Genomic DNA, 24,579 nt, shown 5'->3' on the forward strand with positions numbered 1-24,579 from the left:
GTGTGTGTGTGTGTGTGTGTGTGAGTGTGTGTGTATGTGAGTGTGTGAGTGTGTGTGTGTGAGTGTGTGTGTGTGTGTGAGTGTGTGTGTATGCGTGAGTGTATGTGTGTGAGAGAGAGGAAACTTACTAACTGCCCGGGAAACCAGGAGAGGCTCTTCAGAGGAGGTGCTGTATAAGCTGAATTTGGAACAGAGAGTAAGGTTTGCTAGGTCGAGGAGGTAGGGGAAAGGCATTCCAGGCAATGGGCCAAGCATCACACAGGCCTGAAAGATCCTGGGGTGTTTGTAGATGATGAGCTATTTAGTGTGACAAGCATAAAATGTGCACGGAAGAGGGACTAAGGTGAGGCCCAGTGCCAGCATCTCTATGACCCTGGCCTCTTGTTTGCAACTAAAGGATGATTGAAGAGTCCAGAGATACTGTTTGGCCCCTGCTTCTCCCATCTGTCCAGACAAGGTGGTCCTGCAGAAGGCAGGCACAGAGATGGTCCAGAGTGCCATCCTCGATGTGAGGTGTACAATGCACTCCCCGTGTGCAGGTGATACGTCTTCAGTGGATATGATTTAGCTGCATCTGCAACGCTCCTCTGTTTTTCCTCTGTGGGCAGTCTCATTAATTGCATGGCTTCCACAAATCCATATCTCCAGCCCAGATTGCACTCCTAGAGTCCAGTCTACTGCCCTAATTGCCTTCTGGCCATCTCTGGATGTCCCACTGGCTTCTGCAACTAAATTTGTCCAAAATTGACCTTATCAGCCAATAAATATTTACAGAATTCAATTGAATTTCCCTGCCAAACTTCTCGAAAGAGTTATCTCCTCAACATTATCATTATTTGTAGACAACATGATTGTGTACCTAAAACACCCAAGGGAATCAACTGAGAAATCTTTAGAATTAATAAGAGTTCAAAAACCCAGTTGGATACCAGATGAATATATAAAAATCAATAGGTTTTCTGTTTATCAGTAATAACCAGCTAGAAAAAAATAACGGGAAAAAATGTCATTTACTAAAGCAAGAAAAAGTGCATAGAATGTCTAGGAATAACCTTACGATGTGACTAAGACCTATATAAAGAAAACTAGAAACCTTTACTGAAAGATTAGCTGGTATTTTTTGATCACTTATAGTGTGTCAGGCATTGTACTGAGTATTTAGCAAGTTAGCAGGTATTATCACATTAATCTATACAGCCACCCTAGAAGCAGGTATTCATTTTAAAGATGTCAAAATGAGGGTTTAAAGAGTGTACATAAATTGCCACTTAAGTATTAAGTGACAATTAAGTATTAATGCAAAGTATTAAGTGACAAAACTGAAATTTGAACCCCAGGCTTTTTGTTTCCAAAACCCAAGCTTTTAACCTTTTCACGAAGCCACCTTCAGAATACACCATGCATCACAAATGGTAGGTTGGTAGGTGTTGTCTGGGTTTTACAAAAGATTAATCCGTTTTACTCATCCATTCATTCAAAAAAAATATGAAGGTCTTCTAGGGTCAATTATTGAGCTAGGTCCTAGAGATAAAAGTGTGAATAAGACCTTGAGGAGTCTATGGCTGGAGAAGCCACATTTACATATTATTATATCACCATTAGAGAAGGCAGTGATATTCACTAACTCAGGGATCCCCAACACCCAGGTCACAGACTGGTACAGGGCTGTGGCCTGTTAGGAACCGGGATGCACAGCAGGAGGTGAGCAACAGGTGAGAGAAGGAAGCTTTCTCTCTATTTACAGCAGCTCCCTTCTCTTGCATTACCACCTGAGCTCCACCTCTTGTCAGATCAGTGGCGGCATAATAAATGTAATGCACTTGAGTCGGCCCGAAACCATCTCCCACCTTGGTCTGTGGAAAAATTATCTTCCATGAAACCAGCCCCTGGTGCCAAAAAGGTTGGACACTGTTGTTTTGATTCATTCACTAAGGATAAGCAACCAAAGGAAGAATGCTTGCCATTATCTTGAGAGCTCCAAGAGGGCCTCCTGGAGGAGGTAATGAGTCTTAAAGTGCCTGGAGTCAGCTGGGTGAGAGAAGTAGACAGAGAGCATTCCAAGCACAGAGAGCTGGGTGGACAATTAATTTGCATGAATTGGTCATTCAATCAACAGCTCTTCTTTGAGCATCAGCTGTGTGCCAGGAACAGGTCTGGGAGCCCGAGAGAGAGAGTAGGAACAAAGTCGCTCTGCTCTCTAATAAAGGTGGTGTTTTGTTGGGGTGAGGGGTTACTGAAAATAAACAGGAAATTAGATGCCAGAGGATGCTCAGTGCTATGGGAAAAAATAAAGCAGGAACCCAGAGCACTCATTCGAGAGGAGGAGGGGAGGGTCTGGGAGGTAACACTTGACTGAGGAAGTGAGCGAGTGGGTCCCATTGCTCTTGGGGAAAAGCTTCCTGGGCTGAAGGTCAAACAGATGCAGGGTCCCAGGGTGGCATGGCATGGGCTTAGGCAGCATGGTCGATCACCAGCATAAAGGGGTGAGAGATGGGAAGGAAGGTCAAGGGGTAACGAGGTGGCCCTTCAGGTAGGGCTTTTGAGTTGTGGCAAGGAATTTGGCTTTTATGCTGTGTAGAAGGAGAAGCCAGAGAGAAATCTTTCTAAATGTCAGTAAAGAAAAACACATTACCAAGGAAAAGACAGATAAATGTGACTGCTCATAGGAACGAAACATTTTATTCTACGTGAAAAATCTAAACGAAGCAGAAAAGCACACCACAGGCGCTTTAATTCCTCAAGGGAGGAGCTAAATTTACTGAGGAAAGTTGAGAAGACGTTGAATCTGAATGATAAGGAGACAGATGCTAAATAGGACGAGAGAGCATCTTTTGGCACCTATCAAGTAGGCAAAAACTTTTCGAGAAGATAATACACAGTGTTGGTAAACACACATTAAGATAGGCATGCCTAGACATGGCTGTTAAAAACATCATTGTAGGGGCTTTCTTGGTAGCCCAGCGGTTGTCTCTGTGCTTCCAATGCGGGGGACAAGGGTTGGATCCTTGGCCTGGGAACTAATCCCACATGCTGTCTGTGTGTGTGTGTGTGTGTGAGTGGTCAGTCGTGTTTGACTCTTTGCGGCCCCATGGACTGTAGCCTGCCATGCTCCTCTATCCATGGAATTTCCCAGGCAAGAATATGGGAGAGGGTTGCCATTTCCTTCTCCAGGGGATCTTTCAGACCCAGGGATTGAAGCCGCATCTCTTGGGTCTCCTGCATTGACAGGCAGATGCTTTACCACTAGCGCCGCCTGGGAAGCCCCCGCATGCTGTCTAGTGTGGCCAAAAATAAGAATGAAAGGGTTGAATTTAACAGAGCTTGTTATTTGTGATAATATAAATAAATACTTTAATTAAAAAAAACAAAACATAATTGGTGGACACTTTCGCGAAAGTGTTGTGATCCAGAGCTAAAGCAGCAGAAATATTCCTACCCTTTGACCTGGGAAGCTACACTTTTGGCAGTCTCTGCATCTATCTAGGGAAGTTGTCCAAAAACAGATGCATCATCTCCAGGATTGTTCTTGAAGCCCAAGCAGGTCTTGGCTATGTCCGGTAGCTGCGTTGACTAGAAGGAGGGAGGGGTGGGAGAAGGCAACCCACGCTTCTTCCTGAGAAAGAGAAGCATGATTTCCTCGAATGAAAGTCGATAGCAGTGTTCCTGTCTCTAGAGCTGGTCCCCGGAAGTGAAGAACAGGTAGTCCTCTCCTTGGGTGAAATTCAGCACCTTCTAGATGTGAAGGAATATTGGGCCCTTTTGCCATGCCCTCCCACTCTACTAGCCTGTCAATCTGGAGTGGCCACTGTGGGTTATAACTTTGTCAACTCACTAACCAACATTTAACTCCAGGGAAACTTCCAAATGAGTCCAGCTTCCAGCCCTGTCTAACAAGCTCCAACAGCACCTGCCACAGAAGTCAGCCAGTCTCCTGTGGATGGTGACCCCCACCCCCGAAACCGAAGCTGGACGCAGTTACCGCATAAGTGAACACTCGTTCTGGGACTCTGGCCATGGAAAAGCATTTTCCACTGCACTGACCAGCATGCTGTCACCAGATTTTACTAAGAGGCCAGGTCTTATTTATAACGGAAAAAATTATCCAGAAACAATTTCAGTGTTTGAGAGTAGGAGAATGGTTGAGTAAATTCTAGTATAACCATATACTGAAATGTGGCACATCCATTTAAAATGCTGTTGGTGAACGGATTCAATATCTTGGGGGAAAAGCTCATGTTATAATGTTTACTGAATTGTTGCAAAAGAAAACCAAGAAATGACCTGAATGCCCATCAGCAGGGGAGTGGTTGAATACATTGAGATACATCCAGGCCGTGGAATATTACACATTTATATAAAAAATCAGTTAGATATGGATCTACTGACCTGGAAGGTGTCCCCAGTGTATTGTTAAATGAGAAAGCAGGTTGTGGAGAATTGAACACAACTACGATTTCATTTTTAAAACAAAATAATAAAAATTCTCTCGGAATGTGTCCATTTGTTTGCATGAGGGATGAGGAGGTTGTACAGGAGAGAGTTACCTGCCTGTTAACTTTGGTAGCTTTGGGGTGGGTAGAAAGGAGAGAGATTGGGGACCTTTTTGTCTTCATACATCTTGATGTTGCATTTATGCATAGCCATGCATATTACAAGTGACACTGCCTTCTGTAACTAAAGACTAAAGAATAGTTTACTGAAAAAAATAGCCCACAAAACTAAATATACAGTACTATCTCAATGATCTGAAATATGTATGGAAAAATCTAGCAAAAAAAAAGAAGAAAATATTAATAACAGTTGCCTCTGAGAGGAAGGTGAAATGGTGATGTTTCCTCTTTTTAAATTCCTGTCTATATTTTCCAAGTTTTCTATAATGATCAAAAGGTATGGGGCTTCCCTGGTGGCTCAGACAGTAAAGAATCTGCCTGCAGTGCAGGGGACCTGAGTTCGATCTCTGGTGGGTGGAAGATGCTCTGGAGAAGGGAATGGCTCCCCACTCCAATGTTCTTGCCTGGAGAATTCTATGGACAGAGGAATCTGGTGGGCTATGGTCTATGGGGTCGCAAAGAGTCAGAGATGACTGAGCAACTAACAGGTACACACGTTATTATACATTATTGTTTAAAATATAATGGCCTCTCACCAGCCAATCTTGCCTTTACTTATTATAGTCTGGCCTCTGTCCCCTGTGCCACCTGCCACCTGTCTTTGCTGAAATTCATGTATCCATTCAGCAAATACTTACTGAATTCTAGGCACTAGGGGTGCAGCAGAAACCAAGACAGAGCGCCCACTCTCAGCATCCTTCCTTCCGGAGGGACCATTTAGACATCAAACTGAGTGACCTCCTCCCAGACCCTCACCTCAGTTTCTCTGCGATGCTCAGTGCACTGAGTCACCTTCTCCTATCCAGGCCTGCCCTCTGGTTCTCGTCCACCGTTCTGTCTGCCTCGCTGCCTCCTATCACCTCTCGTGTCCCCATGCACGGAGAGTGTTCCCACGGGTTGTGTTCTGAACCTCCCCCTGCTGCTGCTGCTAAATCGCTTTAGTCGTGTCCGACTCTAGCGACCCCATGGACTGCAGCCTATCAGCCTCCTCCATCCATGGGATTTTCCAGGCAAGAGTACTGGAGTGGGGTGCCATTGCCTGAGTACTGGAGTGGGGTGCCATCACCTTCTCCACCCCTACCAACCCCCAATTTCTTTCTCCGCCACAGGAAGCACTGTTCATACGCAAATTCTGAACTGGAAACTGTAGACCCACACAGGTCTGAATGGGATGCTGGGGATGGTGGTGAAGGATGGCTCCAGTGGATGTATGGGACACGAATGAGGGCGGTCCTCAACGCGTGACCCCTGTGGGGTCTATACTCGAGGATTGTTCTGTGCACCCTTGTAGCACAGTACTGCCACGTGAAAGTATTTGCTTATGTTTGTCTGTGATCCAGGTCCCAAGACCCATCACAGGGTCTAACCTAGAGGAATGAATGAATGAGTGCCGTGCAATGACACAACAGACAGGTTTTAGAGGGGTGAGCTGAGTAGATCTGGTGCCCGTGGGGTGAAATTCAGGAACGTGAACCAAGGGAAAGTTGTGGAGCTAGGAGCTTTATTTCATTATTATTGGAGCTGAATATTTTTCTGGTTTCTGGGCCGCTTATGTCTTCCTTGTGAAATAACTTATTCAAGACCCTATCCAGCTCTTCAACTATCCTGCTTGCTGTTTTCCTGCTGGTTGGTAATAGTTCTTTTTGTGTTAAATATATTACTTTTTTATCTTTTTCTGTGGCTTTTGCTTTTGTTTCTATTTTTGACCTGCACATACTTTTTGTATAAACTGGCAATCTTGTAGTATCTTCCACAGCTTTTACATTCAGAAAACTCAGTCAGATAATTATTTGTGCATTATTTTCTTCTAATTATTTTTTGACTTTTTTTAAAAAAAAACTTAGTTTGCTATATGGTGTGAATTGAGATAACTTAATTCTTTTCTCAAACAGTTACTTAGTTGACCTTGTAAAATGATTTTCTTTTCTCATTGATTTTTAATGCTGCCTTGTACATATTTTAATTTTTATGTTTCTTTAAGGCTCTTCTGATAATCCATTTCATGTTCTGCCTGTCCACTCTTGGGCCACCTTCATGCTATTGTCATAAACATCATTTGGTGATTCTGTTTAGTATCTTGTAGAATGAGAATGCTACTTTTTTATACCTTTTCAAAAACTATCCATTTTCTGTGACTGTCTATTTCTTCCAGTTAAACTTAGGTATCCTTTTTACTAAATTTAAAGCAGGTCATTGGGCTTTTGATCAGAATTGCATTAAGCTTATAAATTAACTTTTCAATAACTTTTCAAAAGGTTAATATTCCAAATTAACCTTTCGGAAGTTAGTCTTCCACTCAAGATTACATATGTCTCTCCAATTATTCAAAAATTTTTTATCCTTCTCTAAAAGTTATTTTTGTACAGTGACTGCCCATTGTTTATTTCCATTCATTATATGCATTTTGTAGTTATCATAAATAAGACCTTGCTTCTTTATTTTTTATCTGTCACTGACATATGGAAATATCATTGATTTCATTTACTTATTTTGTGTTTGGCTACTTTATTGAAATTTTTTATTAGTTCTAATCGCTTTCTAATGGATTCTCCTGGGTTTTCTGGGTATATTAATACATCATCTGCAAGCCATGTTTTTGCTTGTTCTTTTTTCATTTCTTTTTCTTGCCTCATATGGATTAGCTCTTTTAATAAGAAATGAAATCTCAGAGGTGATAGTAGCATTTGTATCTCATTCCTGATCTTAATCAGATGTTTCACTGTAAGTAGGATGTAGGTTATTATTTTAAAATGGATGCTCTGTCATGCTAAGGAAGTAGTCTTTCTCCTGCTTCCAAATGCTTACTTGAATCAGGGTTACATGTCTAATTTTATTAAATGTTCATTTAGCATTTATTCAGAAAACTTTAGCTTTTTTCCCCTTTTAAAATGGGATACTTTGTGTTATCCCTCTTTTGTATTAAAAGAGATTTTTCAATATTAAAGTCATTTTAGAGATTAACTGCCCTTTGTTAGTTAATCCTTAAAGTGGGCTTTAAAAAAATTAGTGTTGAGTCAATTTATCAGCATTATATTGGATTGGCCAAAAAGTTCGTTTGGCTTTTTCATATTATAGAAAAACCCGAATGAACTTTTTCATCAACTCAGTATTTGAGAGAGTGGACCGGAAGTGGAGTGCTGACATTTAAATCCCATCTCTGAGTAATGGAGAGACTCGGGCTCCCTTCCTTCATTTCTCTTTGCTTTAGTTCTTCATCTGTAAAATGGAGATGATATGTACAGAATCTGCCTTCTAGGGCTGTTGTGAGGATTAAACAAGTTAATATATGTAAAGTTCTTAGAGGAGTGTCTAACCAAGCACTCACTAAATACAGTATCATATTAGACTATTGAGAACCTACCGTGTCTCTGGTACTGAGCTTGGGGTATGGATTCAAATATGGGAAAACTCAAGTATGGCCTGTCTTATGAAGCTTACAGCCTGGCAAGAAGACAGATACTTATGGATGTGTCATCTGGAAGCATGGACATATGCTTCTATGATAAGCACTGCCCGGGAGAAGTGATGGTTTCAGGAAAGCATATAACAAAGGGTTTGAACTAGTCAAGGAAAGACCCTTGACTGGGAGCTGAAAGAAAATGTGCCAGGAAGGAGGGGAAGAGTATTCTAGGAAGAGAGAACAGCATATGCAAAGCTCCTGTGGCTGAGGAGTGAGAGTGTGGTCAGTACAGAGGACTGAGAAGGGTGGGGTGTTTGTTTTCTGCCAGATGTATTGAAAATGTAATTGACACATACCTCCAAGCAAATGTAAGGCATATAGCATGATGATTTGATTGATGTATGTTGTGAAATGATTACCACGTAAGTTCAGCTAATGTCCATTTTCTCATACAGAAACAATAAGAAGAAAAGAAGAAAGGGAAAACAAAAAGCTGTTCTCTTTGTACTGAGAACCCTTAGGATCTACTCTCTTAACAACTTACCTGTGTATCATACAGCATTGTCAGCAATAGTCTTCCTGTTGTACATTAGTTCCCTTGTAGTTATTTATTTTATAAGCAGAAGTTTATACCTTTTGACCACCTTCCTACAATTCCCCTTCCCCACCCCCTGCCTCTGATAACCACAAGTCTAATCTGTTTTTCTATGAATTTGTTTTTTGGGGGGTTTGTTTGTTTGTTTGTTTAGATTTCACATATTAGTAATAGCATACAGTATTTATCTTTTTCTCTCTGACTTATTTCATTTAGCATAATGCCTTCAAGGTCCATTCATGTTGTTGAAGATGTTAGCATTTCCTTATTTTAACGGCTGAGTAATATTCCTCTATAGAGGATGAGATGGTTGGATGGCATCACCGACGCAATGGACATGAGTTTGGGTAGACTCTGGGAGTTGGTGATGGACAGGGAGGCCTGGCGTACTGCGGTTCATGGCGTTGCAAAGAGTCGGACACGACTGAGCGACTGAACTGAACTGAATATTCCTCTGCGTATATCTTGCAAGTAATTTATCCATTCATCCATCGATGGACACTTAGATTGTTTCCATGTCTTGTTTATTGTAAATAATGCTTCTATGAACATGGAGGTGCAGATATCTTCTCGAGTTAGTGCGTTTGTTACATTTGGATGTATTCCCAGAAGTGGGATTGCTGCATCATCTGGTAGTTCTAATCTTAATTTTTTGAGGATCCTTCGTACTGCTTTCTGTAGTGGCTGTACCAGTTTACATTCCCACCAACAGTGCACACAGGTTTTCTTTTCTCTGTGTCCCTGCCAGTATCTGTCATCTCTTATCTTTTTGAGGATGGTCATTCTAACAGGTATGAAGTGATACCTCATTGTGGTTTCAATTTGCATTTCCTTAATGACTGGTGATGTTGAGCATCTTTTCAAGTACCTGTTGGCCTTCTGTATGCATATCTTCTTTGGAGAAATATCTATTCAAGTTTGTTAAAGGGGTGGGGTTTGGCTGGAAAGCTACTGGACACAAGGCTAAGAGGTCATTAAGAGTCAAACCGTGCAGAGACCCTTATAGGTCTACAGGTAATTTTTCCTTGCTGAAGAGCAGTGATGAGCTATGGGAGGTTTGATGTTGGTGAGGGGAAGGGGAGGTGACCTGATTTGATTTCTCTTTTGAAAAGACATCCCCAGCTGTAGTGTAAATGTGGTTGGACCAGGGTACATGTGGTTGACCAGTTAGGAGGTGGTTATTATGGTGGTTTAGGGGAGAGATGCTGTGGAGTCAAGGGAAGTGGAGATAGAGACAGGGTGATAGGTTGTCCATGGGGCTGTGAAGAAGAGGAGAGCATCAGGAAGGGTGGGTGGAGAACATTCCAAGCCTGCATCTCACAAAGGAGATGTCAGGTCTGGAGCTCAGAGGGAGGTCTGACATGGAGTGTGAAGTTGTGAGTCATCAGTGCACAAGTGGGAAAATTCTCTAGAATAGACAGAAAGGAGGAGAGACCCCAACACGGACCCTGGAAAGGAGCTGGAGAAAGCTCAGTGGAGGGAAAGATGGAAAGTGAGTGATGTGGGCAGAAGCTGGAGACCACACTGTTCAAAGTGTCGTTGCATCTCCAGGGCTACAGGTAGATGAGTTCCCCACCCAGGTGCTGTTCATTCAAATCTACGTGAGCCAGGCCCCCACGCAGTGCTCATGCTCAGTGTAGTCTGAGATGCTTTGGTCTGAGAGGGGCATTTCCAGATGGGAGGGGTGAGCAACAGTGCTAGAGGCCGCTGAGAGAGAGGTCTGTTGAAATGAGGACTAAACAATATCCGCTGGACCCATCGGTGACCTTAGTGGATCTGTTCGGGTAGATCAATAGGATCAGAAGATAGGAAGCAAATGGAGACAGAAAGAATAGACAGATTGTGTTTTCTGAAAATTAGGCTGTGAAGGAGAAGAGAGAGACAAGGCTGGAGGGAGAAGAGGAGTGGAATGTGGAGTTGCTTTCTTAGCCGTAGATTCTTGAGCACATTTAAAACAGGGAAGTTCAGTGGAGAGGAGACAGCATGTAATATACTTGAGAGAGAAACATGCATAAGATTCATGAAGATCAGGGAGGAATAGGATGCAACGGGCATGTGGGAGAAATGTCTTTAGATGGAAGGAGGGTTGGTTCATCTGTAGGAGGCAGGAAGACCAAGTGGGGTGGGCTGGACGGGTGGGGTGGAATTGGGAAGACAACGGGGTCCCCACTGATGGCTTTTATTTTTTGTGGAGATGGGAAGAGAGGGTGGGAGCTGAGCGGAGGGACTGGAGGGTCAAGGGGCCATGGGAAATGGAGAACAATTGCAAACAGCATTCTGGCATCTAGTGTTGTAAAGAGGAAGTTCTGCCCGGTCTGCTGGCTTTTGGTTCAGACTCTCTGCGCCTTGTTTCCTACCTCACAGAATCGTCCTGGGGCTTGAGTCCAGCCATGCTCATTTTATCAGCTGGACAGGGCACAGCACAAGCTAGCTTGCACTTGGGCTCAGTCACCGCGCTCCCCTCCCTCTGTGGCGAGAGGGGGCACCTGGAAAAGGGGCTTCACAATCATCTAACACGTCTCGCCCATCCCTCTGGCAGAGTCTCAGAGTCCTTCTGGCCATAATGAACGGCTCCCTTTCTCTCTCCCAGGCCAGAACTGCACCTTCCAACTGCAGGGTCCCAATGGCACCGTTGAGAGCCCGGGGTTCCCGTATGGCTACCCCAATTACGCCAACTGCACGTGGACCATCACCGCAGAGGACCAGCACCGGATCCAGCTCGTGTTCCAGTCCTTTGCCCTGGAGGAGGACTTTGACGTCCTGTCGGTGTTTGATGGGCCACCCCAGCCAGAGAACCTGCGAACCAGGTACCACCCCCTCCTGTCCGTGGCCAACAGCTGGGCCTGAGCCAAGCTGACTGGGAGGAAGAACCAGGCAGGGTGAACGATAGTCAAGAAACACCTCTGTCTTTATGAGGCCTGCCCTCAATTGCTCTTTCTTTATATAGCTCTTTTTATAAAGCTTTTTCTCCCACTTAGAGGTTCCTAGTAGGCAGGATGGATGAGTAGGGCATTTGGGAAGACTAGATAGAAAACGTACAGAGCAATTCAAGTCTTTCTGTTGAAACTGACTTTGCATGCATACGCAAGACATACATCCCTTGCACCCAGCAGATATGAGTTGAAGGCTAGTAGCGACTGTGTCTTGCATCCTGTGTTTGAAAACCATCAATACTTTGTTGCAAATGGCCTTGCCTTTGCGTGGCTTTGGCTCTGCGTGTAGAATTGAAAAGTTAAGAAGTCCCCAGTTTTTTAGACCCCAGCACAGGTGATGGAAGAGAAAACCTTGGAGAGGACGAGATTGCTTTCTGGTACTCCTGAACTGGTTCCCAAGGGGAGAGTTCACATCAAGGAGGAAGACAGGGAGGGAGGGTACCACCTCTGCAGAAAGAGCAGACTTTAGTGGGACAAAGGTCAAGGCCCCAGAGTCATAGCTTTCCAGGTTTTGTTGACGTATTGGCCTGCTGTGCTCCCTTGCAAGACTCCTCCTGGTTCTGCCCAAAGGACTTTGGGCTCTCAGGGAGAAAGAGAATCAATGGCATGCCAGCCAAGCCGTGGGGAGGTCAGAATGCTAATTGGAAGTGCATGGATGAGAGGTTCCCTCCAAGTCCTTAACCTCAAGGTTTTGTTTAAGATGCTCTTGGAGAGGAGTCACAGACAGCACCCCCAGGACAGTGCCAGCCCTCTTGCTCACTCCCAGCCCTCTCAGGGCAGTGCAGAGGTGAGGCCACCACGCCTGCCACAGGGGTGGGCCTCTGGGGCTCCCCTGACTCAGTGTCCTTCCTGACAAGACCAGGCTTGTCCATCCGCTCTTGACATTCCACAGGGATTAGCACACAGTAGGTGTTCACTGAACTTGGGTGAAGAGACTGGAGTCCTCTCCACTCATTTATTCCACAGATATTTCATGAGCATCTACTATGTTCCAGACACTGGTCCGAGTGTGGGGACACAGCTGTGGGCAAAACAAAGCCACTGTTTTTGTGGAGGTTACATGCTGATCACAGGGGTGGGGGGCAAAGGGTAGGTAGGCCTGGACTTGAATATGTGAGTATAGAGTTCAAGGACATCGGGTGGGGCTAGAGATATAGAATTAGGAGACTGGGACTGGCCGGAGCTGAAAACCAGGAGCCTGGACTATCGGATATTGAGTTCAGGTGATCCCATCGGTGGGGCACACACATAGCCTCTTGGGGAAGGTTTGAAAGATGGTCAGATCGGGAACTCCCCTGGCAGTTCAGTGGCTAAGACTCTGCACTCCCAATGCAGGAGATCTGGGTTTGATCCCTGGTTGGGGACCAAGATCCCACGTGCCACAACTGGAGATCCTGCCTGCTGCAACTAAGACCCAGTGCAGCCAAACAAATAAATAAAAACAAATATTTAAAAAAAAGAAAATCAGATCAGGCCAGTGGGGTGGCTGGTTGGGGTGCGCTGGAGGCAGATTCTGCATCCTGAAGTTCTTCCAGCTTTCTTTACTCTTAAAGCAGGATGCACACACGGGTGATCAAAGCTCTCTTTTCTGACATTTGGGTTCTCTGGCTCTGCGAGTGAAGTGTAGAAGACCCCCAGAGGTGGGGATGACTCTGGCAGGGAAGGGTGGGGGTTTCCAGGAGCTAGGGAGGCGGTCCTGGCAAGGGGGGCACCCTGGATTCTGACCAACCAGCGTGGTTGAGGAGGAGGCTGCTGGGGTTGGTACCTTCATGAGGTCATCCCTGCCCTGGCCCCTCATCCCTGTGGTCATCTTCGTGTGCTTGCTTTGGTTCATTTTCGCTGCATATAGTTTTCCTAGACAACTTTTCTACCTCCACACTCTATGGGATCACACCCCCTTTCTTGCATCTGGTTTGTGCATTTGCATTTTCTTCTCTTTTTACTCAGTCAGTCTTGCCAGAACTTTGCCTATTTTACTGGTCTTTTTAAAGTTCCAACTCCAGAGCTATCAGTGTTATTCCTTTCCTGTTGCCTAGCTTCCTGAGTTCTGCTTCTTCCTTCCTTTGTCTCTCTCTCCCACTTACCTTAGGCTGCTGCTGCTCGTTTGCTGTTTTCATGCACTGAATTAGTTCCATTACTTCTTGTCTGATATTCAGAACATTAGGAGACACTTTTCCCTAAGCACAACTTTGACCGTATCCCATAAATTTTGATGGATAGTTGTTATTTCAGAAATAGCCTCTAATTGCAGTATTGTTTCTTCCTTGACTCTCAGGGTTTTTTTTTCCCATCAAAATTGCCAAGTAATATTTTTATACTTAAGTTATTATCAAATTGTACTGCTTTATGTTCAGATTATGATTTCTATTTTAGAGAATTTTTTGACTTTTTTTTCTCTCAGTATAAGATCATTTTGGTAAACATTCTGAGTATTTGAAAGAAACATATATTCTATGGTGGAAGGCTGAAGAAATTCATGTTAATATTGCTTAATTTTCCTGATTTCTTATTTGTTGCCTAAGTGCAAGTGATTGTCTTCACATTTTCACTATTTTTTAAATCAATTTCTCCCTTTAATTTCTAAGTTTTTATTTTATATATTTTGATGTATACTCTTTAGCATGTCAGTATTTTTAAGTAGCAGATATTCAGTCAATTATAATTCTCCCAATATAAAAGTTATATTTATCCCCCCCTTTTTGCCTTAAATTCTACTGTGATACAAGTATCGTCACTTTTGTTTTATTTTGGGTTTGCATTTATCAACCATCTGCCAATTCCTCTATTTTAATATTTCTATATCATTGTTTCATGTATCATCTAGATTTTTGTTTTTAAAAATCTTTCATAAGAATTTTTATTCTGTAACAGAAAGGTTTAATCCACTCACACTTTTTGTTGATAACTGTTTTATTTGTTCTTGTATAATATCTAATATTTTCTGTTTTTAAGCTTCCTTACTATTTTTTCCATTTCTCCATCTTTAAGCACAAGTTTTCTTTGCCTCGTCTCTGATTTTTATTCCACTGATGGTTAAAGGAACTTCTTGAGAACACATTTTAAGCTGTATTTCTCTGTCACCATCTTGTCTAGTGAGCTAGAGAGCCTTTTTCTTAGTCAGGTCTTACCGGCACTACATCTTGTAGAAATTCCTTAGAGTTTGTAGCATGTAGGTGTCTGTCTCTTTTTCCTCATTTCCATGTGGATGTATATAGTCTTTCTTTTCATATACCTTGGACTATTTTCTTGACAATTTAGGAGGTCAGATTGAAGAAGAGTTTAACATATTGTCTTGGCTCTCCATCTTGAACTGGAAATCTCTAAGATTTTTATTCTTTTTGATTTGCTGTTGTGAATAGAATTATTTTCTTTTTGGATGATTCATTGTTTAGAAATACAATTGATGTTTGTATATTGTTCTTGTATCCTATGACCTTGCTGATAGTTTTTTTTTAATAATTGTGGATAAAAACAGTTTTAGTTCTTCCTTTTCAATCTGGATGCTATTTATTTATTTATGCTTAATTGCATTGGATAGAATGTTGAACACATCCAGTATTCAATACAATATTGCATAGAAGTGGTGAGGGTGGACATCCCTACCTTGTTCTTGATCTTAAAATAGTCTACCGTTCACCTTTTAAGTGTGATATTGGCTGTAGGTATTTGGTAGATGCCCTTCAAATGAAGGTCTTTAATGGAGGATTTTGGCATGGTCTGGCTTCAGTGTGGAAAATGCATTGGTTTGGGGGCCAGACTGGTGACATCCAGGTCGGGCAAGAGACGATGGTAACCTGAGCTAGAATAATGAATAGAAAAGAAGGCACGGGTTTGTATGATGCTACAGAAAAGTGTGGTCCTCGGAGTTAAGGGTGGGTTTGTAGGGATTGTATGGTGGGAGTATGAAAAAGGAAGGGGTAGAGGATATCTCTGCAGTGTTTGGTTCGGACGCAGAAAGCAAGCCAGATCAGCCTAATGCGAAATCCAGGCTCCGAGAAAATGTGTTCTCGTGGCATCCTGGGAGATGTGAGGATATTCTGTGCACTGTCTGTCTTCATTCGTCTAGCAGAGCAGTTAGGTCACCTCTCTCACTGCGTTTTCCTGGGAGACAGAGGGTACAGTGGTGACAGGCCCAGATTTACACCCAGCTGGCCTCTGCATTTATTTGTGCCATGACTTGTGCCAGGTTGGCTTCTCTGAGCCTCACCTACAAAATGGTGGTGACACTGACCCGCCTCACAGGGGCGTTGTGTGTGAGTCACCTGCTGTAGACCCCTTAGTGCCCACACACTTTATTCGCATCCTTCTCTTAGGAACTCAGACTGCACTAGAGCACTTCGGTGCCTGTCCTGACAGTTCCTCTGTGGCCCACCCATTAGACTGTTTACACTGGGGGGCTGCAGATGTGGAGGACGAACACTGAAGGAGAGACTGGGCTCAAGGGAAGTCGCTTGTTGCGGACGGCATTGCTGATCCCACGGTGGCCCGGCAGTGGGCCTGGGGGACTGGCAAGAAGCCTACAGCATGGTTCTCTCTGCACTGCTTGGGGTTTTCTGTCTCAGATTTGACAGGCATGCTGCTGCTGCTGCTGCTGCTGCTAAGTTGCTTCAGTCATGTCCGACTCTGTGCGACCCCATAGACGGCAGCCCACCAGGCTCCCTCGTCCCTGGGATTCTCCAGGCAAGAACACTGGAGTGGGTTGCCATTCCTTCTCCAATGCAGGAAAGTGAAAAGTGAAAGTGAAGTCGCTCAGTCATGTCTGACTCTTAGCCATCCCATGGACTGCAGCCCAGTTCTGCCCTTTGTGCATTTTAATGCATTTCTCTTTTCTTCCCTTACTTTCTCTCAATCCTTTTCACTCTGTTTATGGATGCATTCCAGCAAAAGGCTGGAGTCACCTTCCCACCCCAATTCTGAATCCTCTTTATACTCGTCTTTCTCTAGCTGCTAGCTCATGGGTTGTGTTGTGAGCAGCAAACTTCCTTCCTGGTTAGAGTCAAGTTCTCGGAGGCTGGGAATCAAGCCTCCTACCACGTTTGGCTGTGGCCGATCCATGCAGTAAAATATACATCTTGCACAAGCAAGAAGTGAATTCCAGCTCCTTGCTAGCTACTTGGCATAGACAGGTCACTTTGACTCTTATCCTCAGTATTCTCATCCACGAAGTGAGTGTATCATTTTCTACTTTGTAGCTTGGTTGATAAGGATTTCATTAAATAATGTGTGTAAACTGCTTTAAATTGTGATGAGATGTAAACAAAAGAAATAGTTGTATGTTGGTAGAAAAAAATTAGAAAATACAACTAAGCAAACACACACACACACGCAAACCCAATAAATGTATAAGACACGACGTAGCACAGTGATTCTCAACTGAAGGTGATTTAGACCCCCAGGGAACATTTGGCAATGTCTGGACACATCTTTGGTTGTCACAAGCTGGAGAGGGGCCATCGAGTGGGTCAAGGCCAGGGATGCTGTTAAGTGCTACCACACACAAGACAGCCGCAAAGGCCGGTGGGGTTGAGGTTGAGAAATCCCAAGGTAGGCGTTTAAGGAGGAGTTAAGACTTTTAACATCAGGTGTATGTGGGTGCGAATCCTCTTTCTGTGTCAGTGATGTTGGGCAAGTAAGTCAGCCCATCTGGGCCTCAGTTTCCTCGTCTGCAAAATGGGGAACTCTAAAGTGATGCTATTCACTGACGGCTGCACCTAGCATCGCTAATGAAGAGGTGCCAGTAGGCACACTGCACACTGCTTGCTCTATATGCAGATGCCATTCATCTCCCAACCACTCCCTTTCTCCACCAGGAGTTCACAGCCATCTTCTTGAAAGCATCTCACATTTCATCTAGAGCTATTCACAAGCAGCATCCCAGGGTGCCAGAAGGCAGCGTCTGGCTGCTTGAAATTAAATTTACAATAGAAGCTGATCAGATTCTTCTTATAATGGAGCAGGGTGGGAAATGGGAGTGGGAACTGGTCCTGAAGTCTGAGGAGCCTGTAGGAGTTTAGAAATTAGCAAGAAAAGAACCAAGAGCCGCCCAGACAATGCAGTGTCAGCCCTGCCTGGATGAATTACTGAAACAATGCCCACATCTCTGCTTTTGCAAAATTAGGTGGCCTTTCTGTGCTGGCAAACATCCTATTGCATTGCATTTTAATGTGGGATGAAGTTTTCTAATGGAACATGAGCAAACATAATCTATGGAGCTGCTGCTAATAAACGACATCACTGTGTATTGGAGGGTTTATAGGGCACTGGTGATGACTGCACCGGTTAAGCACAGCTAAGCATCCCTTAATTTAGACATTTGGGCTCAGGTTATGGGAAACACTGCAACTGGTTCCCTCCGTTGCTGGCAATACACATTCTGTCATCCGCCTAAGGTGGAATGCAGTTTTAGTCATCTGGGGCTTGTTGCAGATTTCACTCAACTGGCATTAGACACCTGTTTGGAAGTTGTAAAAAATCCACAAATTTGCCAGATTTACTGTCTTCTTATGACTGTGTATTGCAGCAGAGGCCCCCTAAAGGACTTGCCTACTGGATTTCTTAAACAGTGTGCCTACACACCAATACAGCTGTCCTTGGAGGATCCTCTCCCCAGAGTGCCTTGAGAATGTGTTCTTGTGGTCAGGAGGTGGCTGGGAGGACCCATGGGGATGAGGGAGCATTCCTGTTTAAGATTAAAGCAGAGGAAGGACGCTGGAAAGGAGAAAGCAGAAGCGAGGACACTGCGTACGTCTTGTGGGCCAGCAACCATGCTAGACACGTGCATTCACTTGTCATTTCTTCAACATTTATTGCATGCCTACCAGGAATACCAGGTGTCAGAGATACAGCAGCTAACAAGGCAGCCTCTGCTTTCAAGCAACGTACAGTCTCCGAGGAAACAGATAAATAAGCAGCGAAGGTAGTCCAGGAGGCCATGGCTGGGGAACCTGGTGTGCGTAGTCATGGGGAGATACTTGCAGGTCCTGATCTGTGGGCTTGGGATGCCAGCTCTGCTTCTACCCCTTTGCTGAGTTAGCGCTCACTCATTTTTCCTATCTCAGCTCATTTGTCACTTTCTCACCTGGCGAATCCTCTGTGACACCCCTACTTCTCAATCCGATCCAACCCTCCTGTGATATCCCTCAGATTACTGTGTGTCTGTCCTTCACGGCTTTACATGTGCATGCTGTGTGATTCTTAGATTTCTGCTCATTTCCCTCGCAAGATTGTAGGCTCCTTGACTAGAGAGACTGGTCTTATTCTCCCCTGCATCTCCAGGGCCTGACCCATAGGAGGCGCTCAGCAAATACTTATGATGTGAATGACTGAATGGCCTTTGGAGAAAGGGATCCCCTAATAAGGCATCGAAGGAGGAGTGGGGAGACTGTTTGAAGTCAAGAGAATAATATGTGCTCAAGTCAAGGCAAAATCAAGAGAAAGGCAAGGTGCAGAGAATTCACTAGGGGTGGGGTGTTGTGGGAGGTTGGGGTGTGGCCAGGCCGGATCACCAGCGGCCCTGTGTGCATGCTGGGGAGCTCACGGGATGGAAGTGGGGACACGCCTAAAGGTCCTAAACAGTCATTACACATCATATGTAATAATCCAACAACACCCCCATGAGAGGAGTAGTGTGCATTCTCTTTGCCGAGGTTAAGTAAGTGTATGTGGCTAAGGTCTCTTAGATACTGAGTGGCTAGTGGAGGAAGGGACCACAAGTCTTCTGGAACCAGAAGCCAGGCTTCCTTTTCCATGTCCAAAAGCCTTCTGACTGCTTGCAACTCATTTGCATTCACTCCGCTTCCCTTTAAAAAATTCATCCTATTTTCCTTTTTTAAGCAGTTTCTTTAAAATAGTAAAAGTAACAGGAACTCAGTACTTGGGAAAAAAAAAGTAAGCTGCACAGCAGTGTACAATGAAAACAGACGAGCGCCTCCTTCCCCAGGCCCTGTCCCAGCCCTGCTCCCTTGAGGTCACTGCTGTTAGCAGTTTGGTGTGTGTCCAATTTCTTTTTAAATAAAGATTCATTAAACTGCCCATGAGGCTTATTGGGACATCCATCAGCCCCTTAAAAATTGTTCTGATGAATTAAGTGTAAACTAATTAGAAACATGGATTCAATTACCCTCGAAACACACAAGGGTTTAATAATTAATAGGAAGAGGGCTTGAGGCCAAAGGCATTATGGATTTTATCAAACCCCTAACATCTGAAAAGTAAATATGTCTGATTTATCCTAAGTGCGGGTAAATTTGCCATCCAGAGGCAAACCTGTTGGTAGGAGCTTCACATTTAATCGAAGAAGTTATTTCTGATTAATATGGAGTCAGCTGAAGGGTGCAGAGGCCAAGGCCTCCGAATGCTACTGGACGGGGCTGCCTGGAAGAGGGCAGCCGCCTGTCTTTCTGGGTCACCACAGTTAGTTTGGCACATGCCTTTCCCCAGGCCAGCTTTGGGGAGGACCTGCTAAGGCCCCGAGTGATACCACTGACCCCTCTTATGGGCCCAGACAGCTGGGGAACAATACTGGCCCAAGAAACACCGTAGAACATTAGGGGAAGCATTCTATCTCCTGGACGATGAGCTCTGATGACTTAGATGGACACAGAGGAGGATCAGAGTGGTTGGAACATTTACTTGTTGTGTGTCAAGGGCTTGAAGTCCCACAGCTCATTCAGTCTTCACAGTTTTCCCACAGGTAAGAATTATCACTTCCATTTTTATCCATTTTTCCATTTTTTCTTATCCATTTTTTTTCCATTCTAAGTAAGCCGAGTCTCAAAGAGGCTATGTGCCTTGGGGGAGATGTATTCAAAAGCTCATATTATCTATAGAGATACTATGCATATAATAGATAACTAACGAGAACCTACAGTATAGCTCAGGGGACTCGTGCTCTGTGGTGACCTAGATGGGAAGAGTATCCAAAAGAGAGGGGATCTGTGTATATGTATAGCTGATTCACTTTGCTGTATAGTAGAAACTAACGCAACCTTGTAAAGCAATTACACTTCAATTAAAAAAAGAATCTTTTTAAAGCACATATTCACACAGGTCTGCACAACCACACCAAGGCTGAAGGGGGCTGCAGAGAGGAGCGAGCAGGGTCTGCAAGTGCAGTGACCCGTGGGCAGCCGTGTGCTCCATCACCTAATGCCAGAGGGTGGGTTTGGGCAGACGTGGTGGGGGAGGGGTTGGCAGCGGGAGATATACAAAGCCAGGTGGGCAGCAGTGTCGGGGTCCTGAGCAATCTCTCCCTTCACAGTAGAGCCCTGTGGTTCAAGGTCAAAGTGAATTTTTGTGGCAAAGCCTTGCCTCGTTCATTCGCCAAGTCTGCTGTTTAATAGCAGCCAGAATGTAAGGCCCCATGCAGCTCAAGTCTTGGACCAAAAGGCTGTGTTGCCTGCCTCCCTCGCCATGATCAGTCCTGCCCACAGTGTCACCAGGCATTGTCAAAGATGTGAGTTTACCCAGAATGGAGTCGGTTTCCCTTTGACCCTCCTTTGCCTGTCTCTTGCAAGTGGTGGCCAATCAGGGTGTTGCTGAGATAGGAGTGTATCCCTTCTGTATCCTCAGCTCATTCCCTGAACCTTTGGGACAGCAGAAATCAAGGTACAAGGCTCCCTGGTAACCCGGGGATGATGTCCTCAGGGAGAGGAAGGTTTGGTAATTTTAGCATGTACTCCATTGGTCAGCAGAAATGGTACCCAAGTAAGCATCTCCGAAGCGCTGAGCTCCTCATGCACGTAAAGTAAACATAAAAGAAAACCAATTCTTAGTCTCTTAAGTGAGCAGAGAGCCACTGTCAGTGAGAACTGGGGCGAGGAGACATGGGGTCTGGCCCAGCACAGCCACTGGTATGCTTGTGACCTTCGCCAAGTCCCATCCCTTCTCAGGACCAGCTGCATTTTCCTGACTTATAAATTGAGGACTCAAGTCCAAGAGAACTCTGAAGCTTCTCCCAGTGCTGAAATTGTGTGATTGAGTGATACTAGAGATGTATGTGGAAGGGCTGTAAAATACTCCTGATCTTCTTGGATTATTTCTGCCGTATTCAGGTACTGCTCTTGGCTTTTCAACAGTTGCGCCATTTGTCTTTGGCATAAGGGTTTATTTTCCAGTGGCCTGTTAAGCAGGGTGGCAGAGGAGGCTAACCGTCTGCCATCATTCTTACTTCTCTTCCACAGGGCAGTGCTGTCTGTGGGAAACAGCTGCCAGACTGGGTCAGTATTTTTCAGCCTCTTTGCATCGAGGTGGAGCTGTACACCTTAGTGGCAGTAGAAAGTGGATGAAGTAATGGTACCCCCACCCCAGCATGGCCCAGAGAGGCTCCCTTGTAATCTGCTCTCTTTCCCTGGAAACAGATGTAGGAAGCCTGGATACCTGGTGGGTCTTATGAAGTAGGACCCACCCCCTCCCTTGACTGCTGATTGATTGGATTTTACATAAGTGAGACATAAATTTGTACACACTTGGAGTCCAGGGTTATCATTGTAGCCAGTGCTTTCTTGGCCATTGCAAATTCTGAGTCTTGGCATTTTGGAATTTATGTTAGAACCTAGAGGTAGGTGAGGATTCTAGAAGCAGTGTCCATTAGCTTTCCAGACTTGATACTTGCTTTCAGGGAAATGAAGCTCCTGGTGGCCTGGCCTTTGTGCCTAAAAGTTAGGTCATTGACTGATAAAATACAGTATTTTTTAAGCAACTTTATTTGTGCTCTTGACTTTTGGTGGACTCTTCTTGGCACCAAATGTGGTTCTGGCTGTAGTCCTCTCTCTCCTATTGCCTGTAGCCCCAGTTGAGCATGCATGTGTAGGGTGGTGGTTAGGAAAGGGGCTTTGAAGCTGGCCTGCCTGGGTTCGAGTCCCAGTTCTGCCTCTTAATGGTGGCTAGATGCTGAGACACTTCTCTTTGAGTCTCAGTTTCTATATCAACGAAGTTGGGATTAGAGTAGTACCTACCCTTAGGGAAGTTGTGAAGATTCAACTACCCTACAGGCATAAAGTGTGCAGAAGATGCTGGACACATTTTCAGCATCGGGTAAATGTTAGTCCTCTTCAAAGCCCATCCCTTCCAACTCCCTCCACTGCCACCACAGTGATACAGGCTACCATTATCTTTTGCATTGATTGTCACAACAGCCTCCTTCCCAGTCTTCCTGCTCTTTGAAGTTGTCTTTCAGTTGCTCAGTCATGTCTGACTCTTTACAACTCCATGGACTGCAGCACGCCAGGCTTCCCTGTCCTTCACCATCTCCTGGAGTTTGCTCAAACTCACGTCCCTTGAGTTGGTGATGCCATCCAACCATCTCATTTTCTGTCACCCACTTCTCCTGCCTTCAGTCTTGCCCAGCATCAGGGTCTTTTCCAACAAGTTAGTTCTTTGCATCAGGTGGCCAAAGAATTGGAGTTTCAGCTCCAGCATCAGGCCTTCCAATGAATATTCAGGGTTGATTTCCTTTAGGACTGACTGGTTTGATTTCCTTGCAGTCCAAGGGACTCTCAAGAGTCTTCTCCAACACCACAGTTCAAAAGCATCAGTTCTTAGGTGCTCAGCTTTCTTTATGGTCCAACTCTCACATCCATACATGACTGCTGGAAAAAACATAGCTTTGACAAGATGGACCTTTGTTGATAAAGTAATGTCTCTGCTTTTTAAAATACTGTCTAGGTTGGTCATAGCTTTTCTTCCAAGGAGCAAGTGTCTTTTAATTTCATGGCTGCAGTCACCATCTGCAAGGATTTTGGAGCCCAAGAAAGTAAAGGCTGTCACTGTTTCCATTGTTTCCCCATCTATTTGACATGAAGTGATGGGACCGGATGCCATGATCTTAGTTTTTGAATACTGAGTTTTAGGCCAGCTTTTTCACTCTCCTCTTTCACTTTCATCAAGAGGCTTTTTAGTTCCTCTTTGCTTTCTGCCGTAAGGGTGGTGTCATCTGCATATCTGAGGTTATTGATATTTCTCCCTGCAGTCTTGATTCCAGCTTGTGCTTCATCCAGTCTGGCATTTCACATTTTGTACTCTGTATATAAGTTAAATAAGTAGGGTGGCAGTATACAGCCTTGACATACCCCTTTCCCAATTTGGAACCAGTCCGTTGTTCCATGTCTGGTTCTAACTGTTGCTTCTTGACTTGCATACAGATTTCTCAGGAGTCTCTGTCTAAATAATAAGGGAATCTGAGTGAAGGGTGTGTTAGTCACTCAGTCATGTCCAACTCTGTACGACCCCATGGACTGTAGCCCACCAGGCTCCTCTGTCCATGGGATTCTCCAACAAGAATATTGGAGTGGGTTGTCATTCCCTTCTCCAGGGGATCTTCCCGACCCAGGGATCACTTCCCTGGTTACTCAGATGGTAAACAATCTGCCTGCAATGCAAGAGACTTGGGTTTGATCCCTGGGTCAGGAAGAGCCCCTGGAGAAGGGAATGGCAACCCACTCCAGTATTCTTGCCTGGAGAATCCCATGGACAGAGAGGCCTGCTGTGCTACAGTCGATGGGGTCACAAAGAGTCAGACACGACTGAGCGATTAATGCTTTAGCTTTACTAGTTTTTAACCTAACATCTTTGTTCTGTTCGAGGATGGCATCCAGGGAAACCACATGAGGTTTAGTCTTTGTGTCTCCTTAGGCTTTCTTGGCCATGACAGTTTTGCCCCCTTTCCTTGTTTTTGATGATCGACAGCTTTGAGGAATACTGGTCAGGTGCTGTGTAGAGTGTCCTTCGGTTGGGATTTGTCTGATGTTCTCATGATCAGACTGGAGGAATGTGTTGTTGGCAGGAGGGCTCCCTTTTCCTCACATCATCTCAAGGATACATACTGTCAACATGGCTCACCTATGTTGATGTTGGCCTTGACCACCTGGTTGAGTTCAGGTTGTCAGTCTTCTCCACTGTGAAGTGCCGTCCTCTTTGGAAGGAAGTCCCTGTGTGCAATCCACGCTGACAGAGTTGAGAGCCAGCTTCATCTTGAGGGCAGAGTAGCTGCATAAATTATTTGGAATTCTTCTGCAGGAGAAATCTATTTTCCTACACTTCTTA

At 44.6% G+C, this 24,579-nt stretch overlaps 1 protein-coding gene across 1 annotated transcript in view; it reads left to right on the forward strand.

Moving 5' to 3' along the window:
* The window catches only part of CSMD2 (CUB and Sushi multiple domains 2), a 689,877-nt gene that overhangs the window by 55,474 nt on the left and 609,824 nt on the right, over nt 1-24,579 (forward strand). Inside the window, exon 2 of the mRNA XM_015467054.3 lies at nt 11,196-11,412. Within this exon, the coding sequence (XP_015322540.1) occupies nt 11,196-11,412 (217 nt within the window). The remainder of the gene's footprint in view (nt 1-11,195; nt 11,413-24,579) is intronic.

Source organism: Bos taurus, chromosome 3 (genome assembly GCF_002263795.3).
Source record: "Bos taurus isolate L1 Dominette 01449 registration number 42190680 breed Hereford chromosome 3, ARS-UCD2.0, whole genome shotgun sequence".
Taxonomy (NCBI): Eukaryota; Metazoa; Chordata; class Mammalia; order Artiodactyla; family Bovidae; genus Bos; species Bos taurus.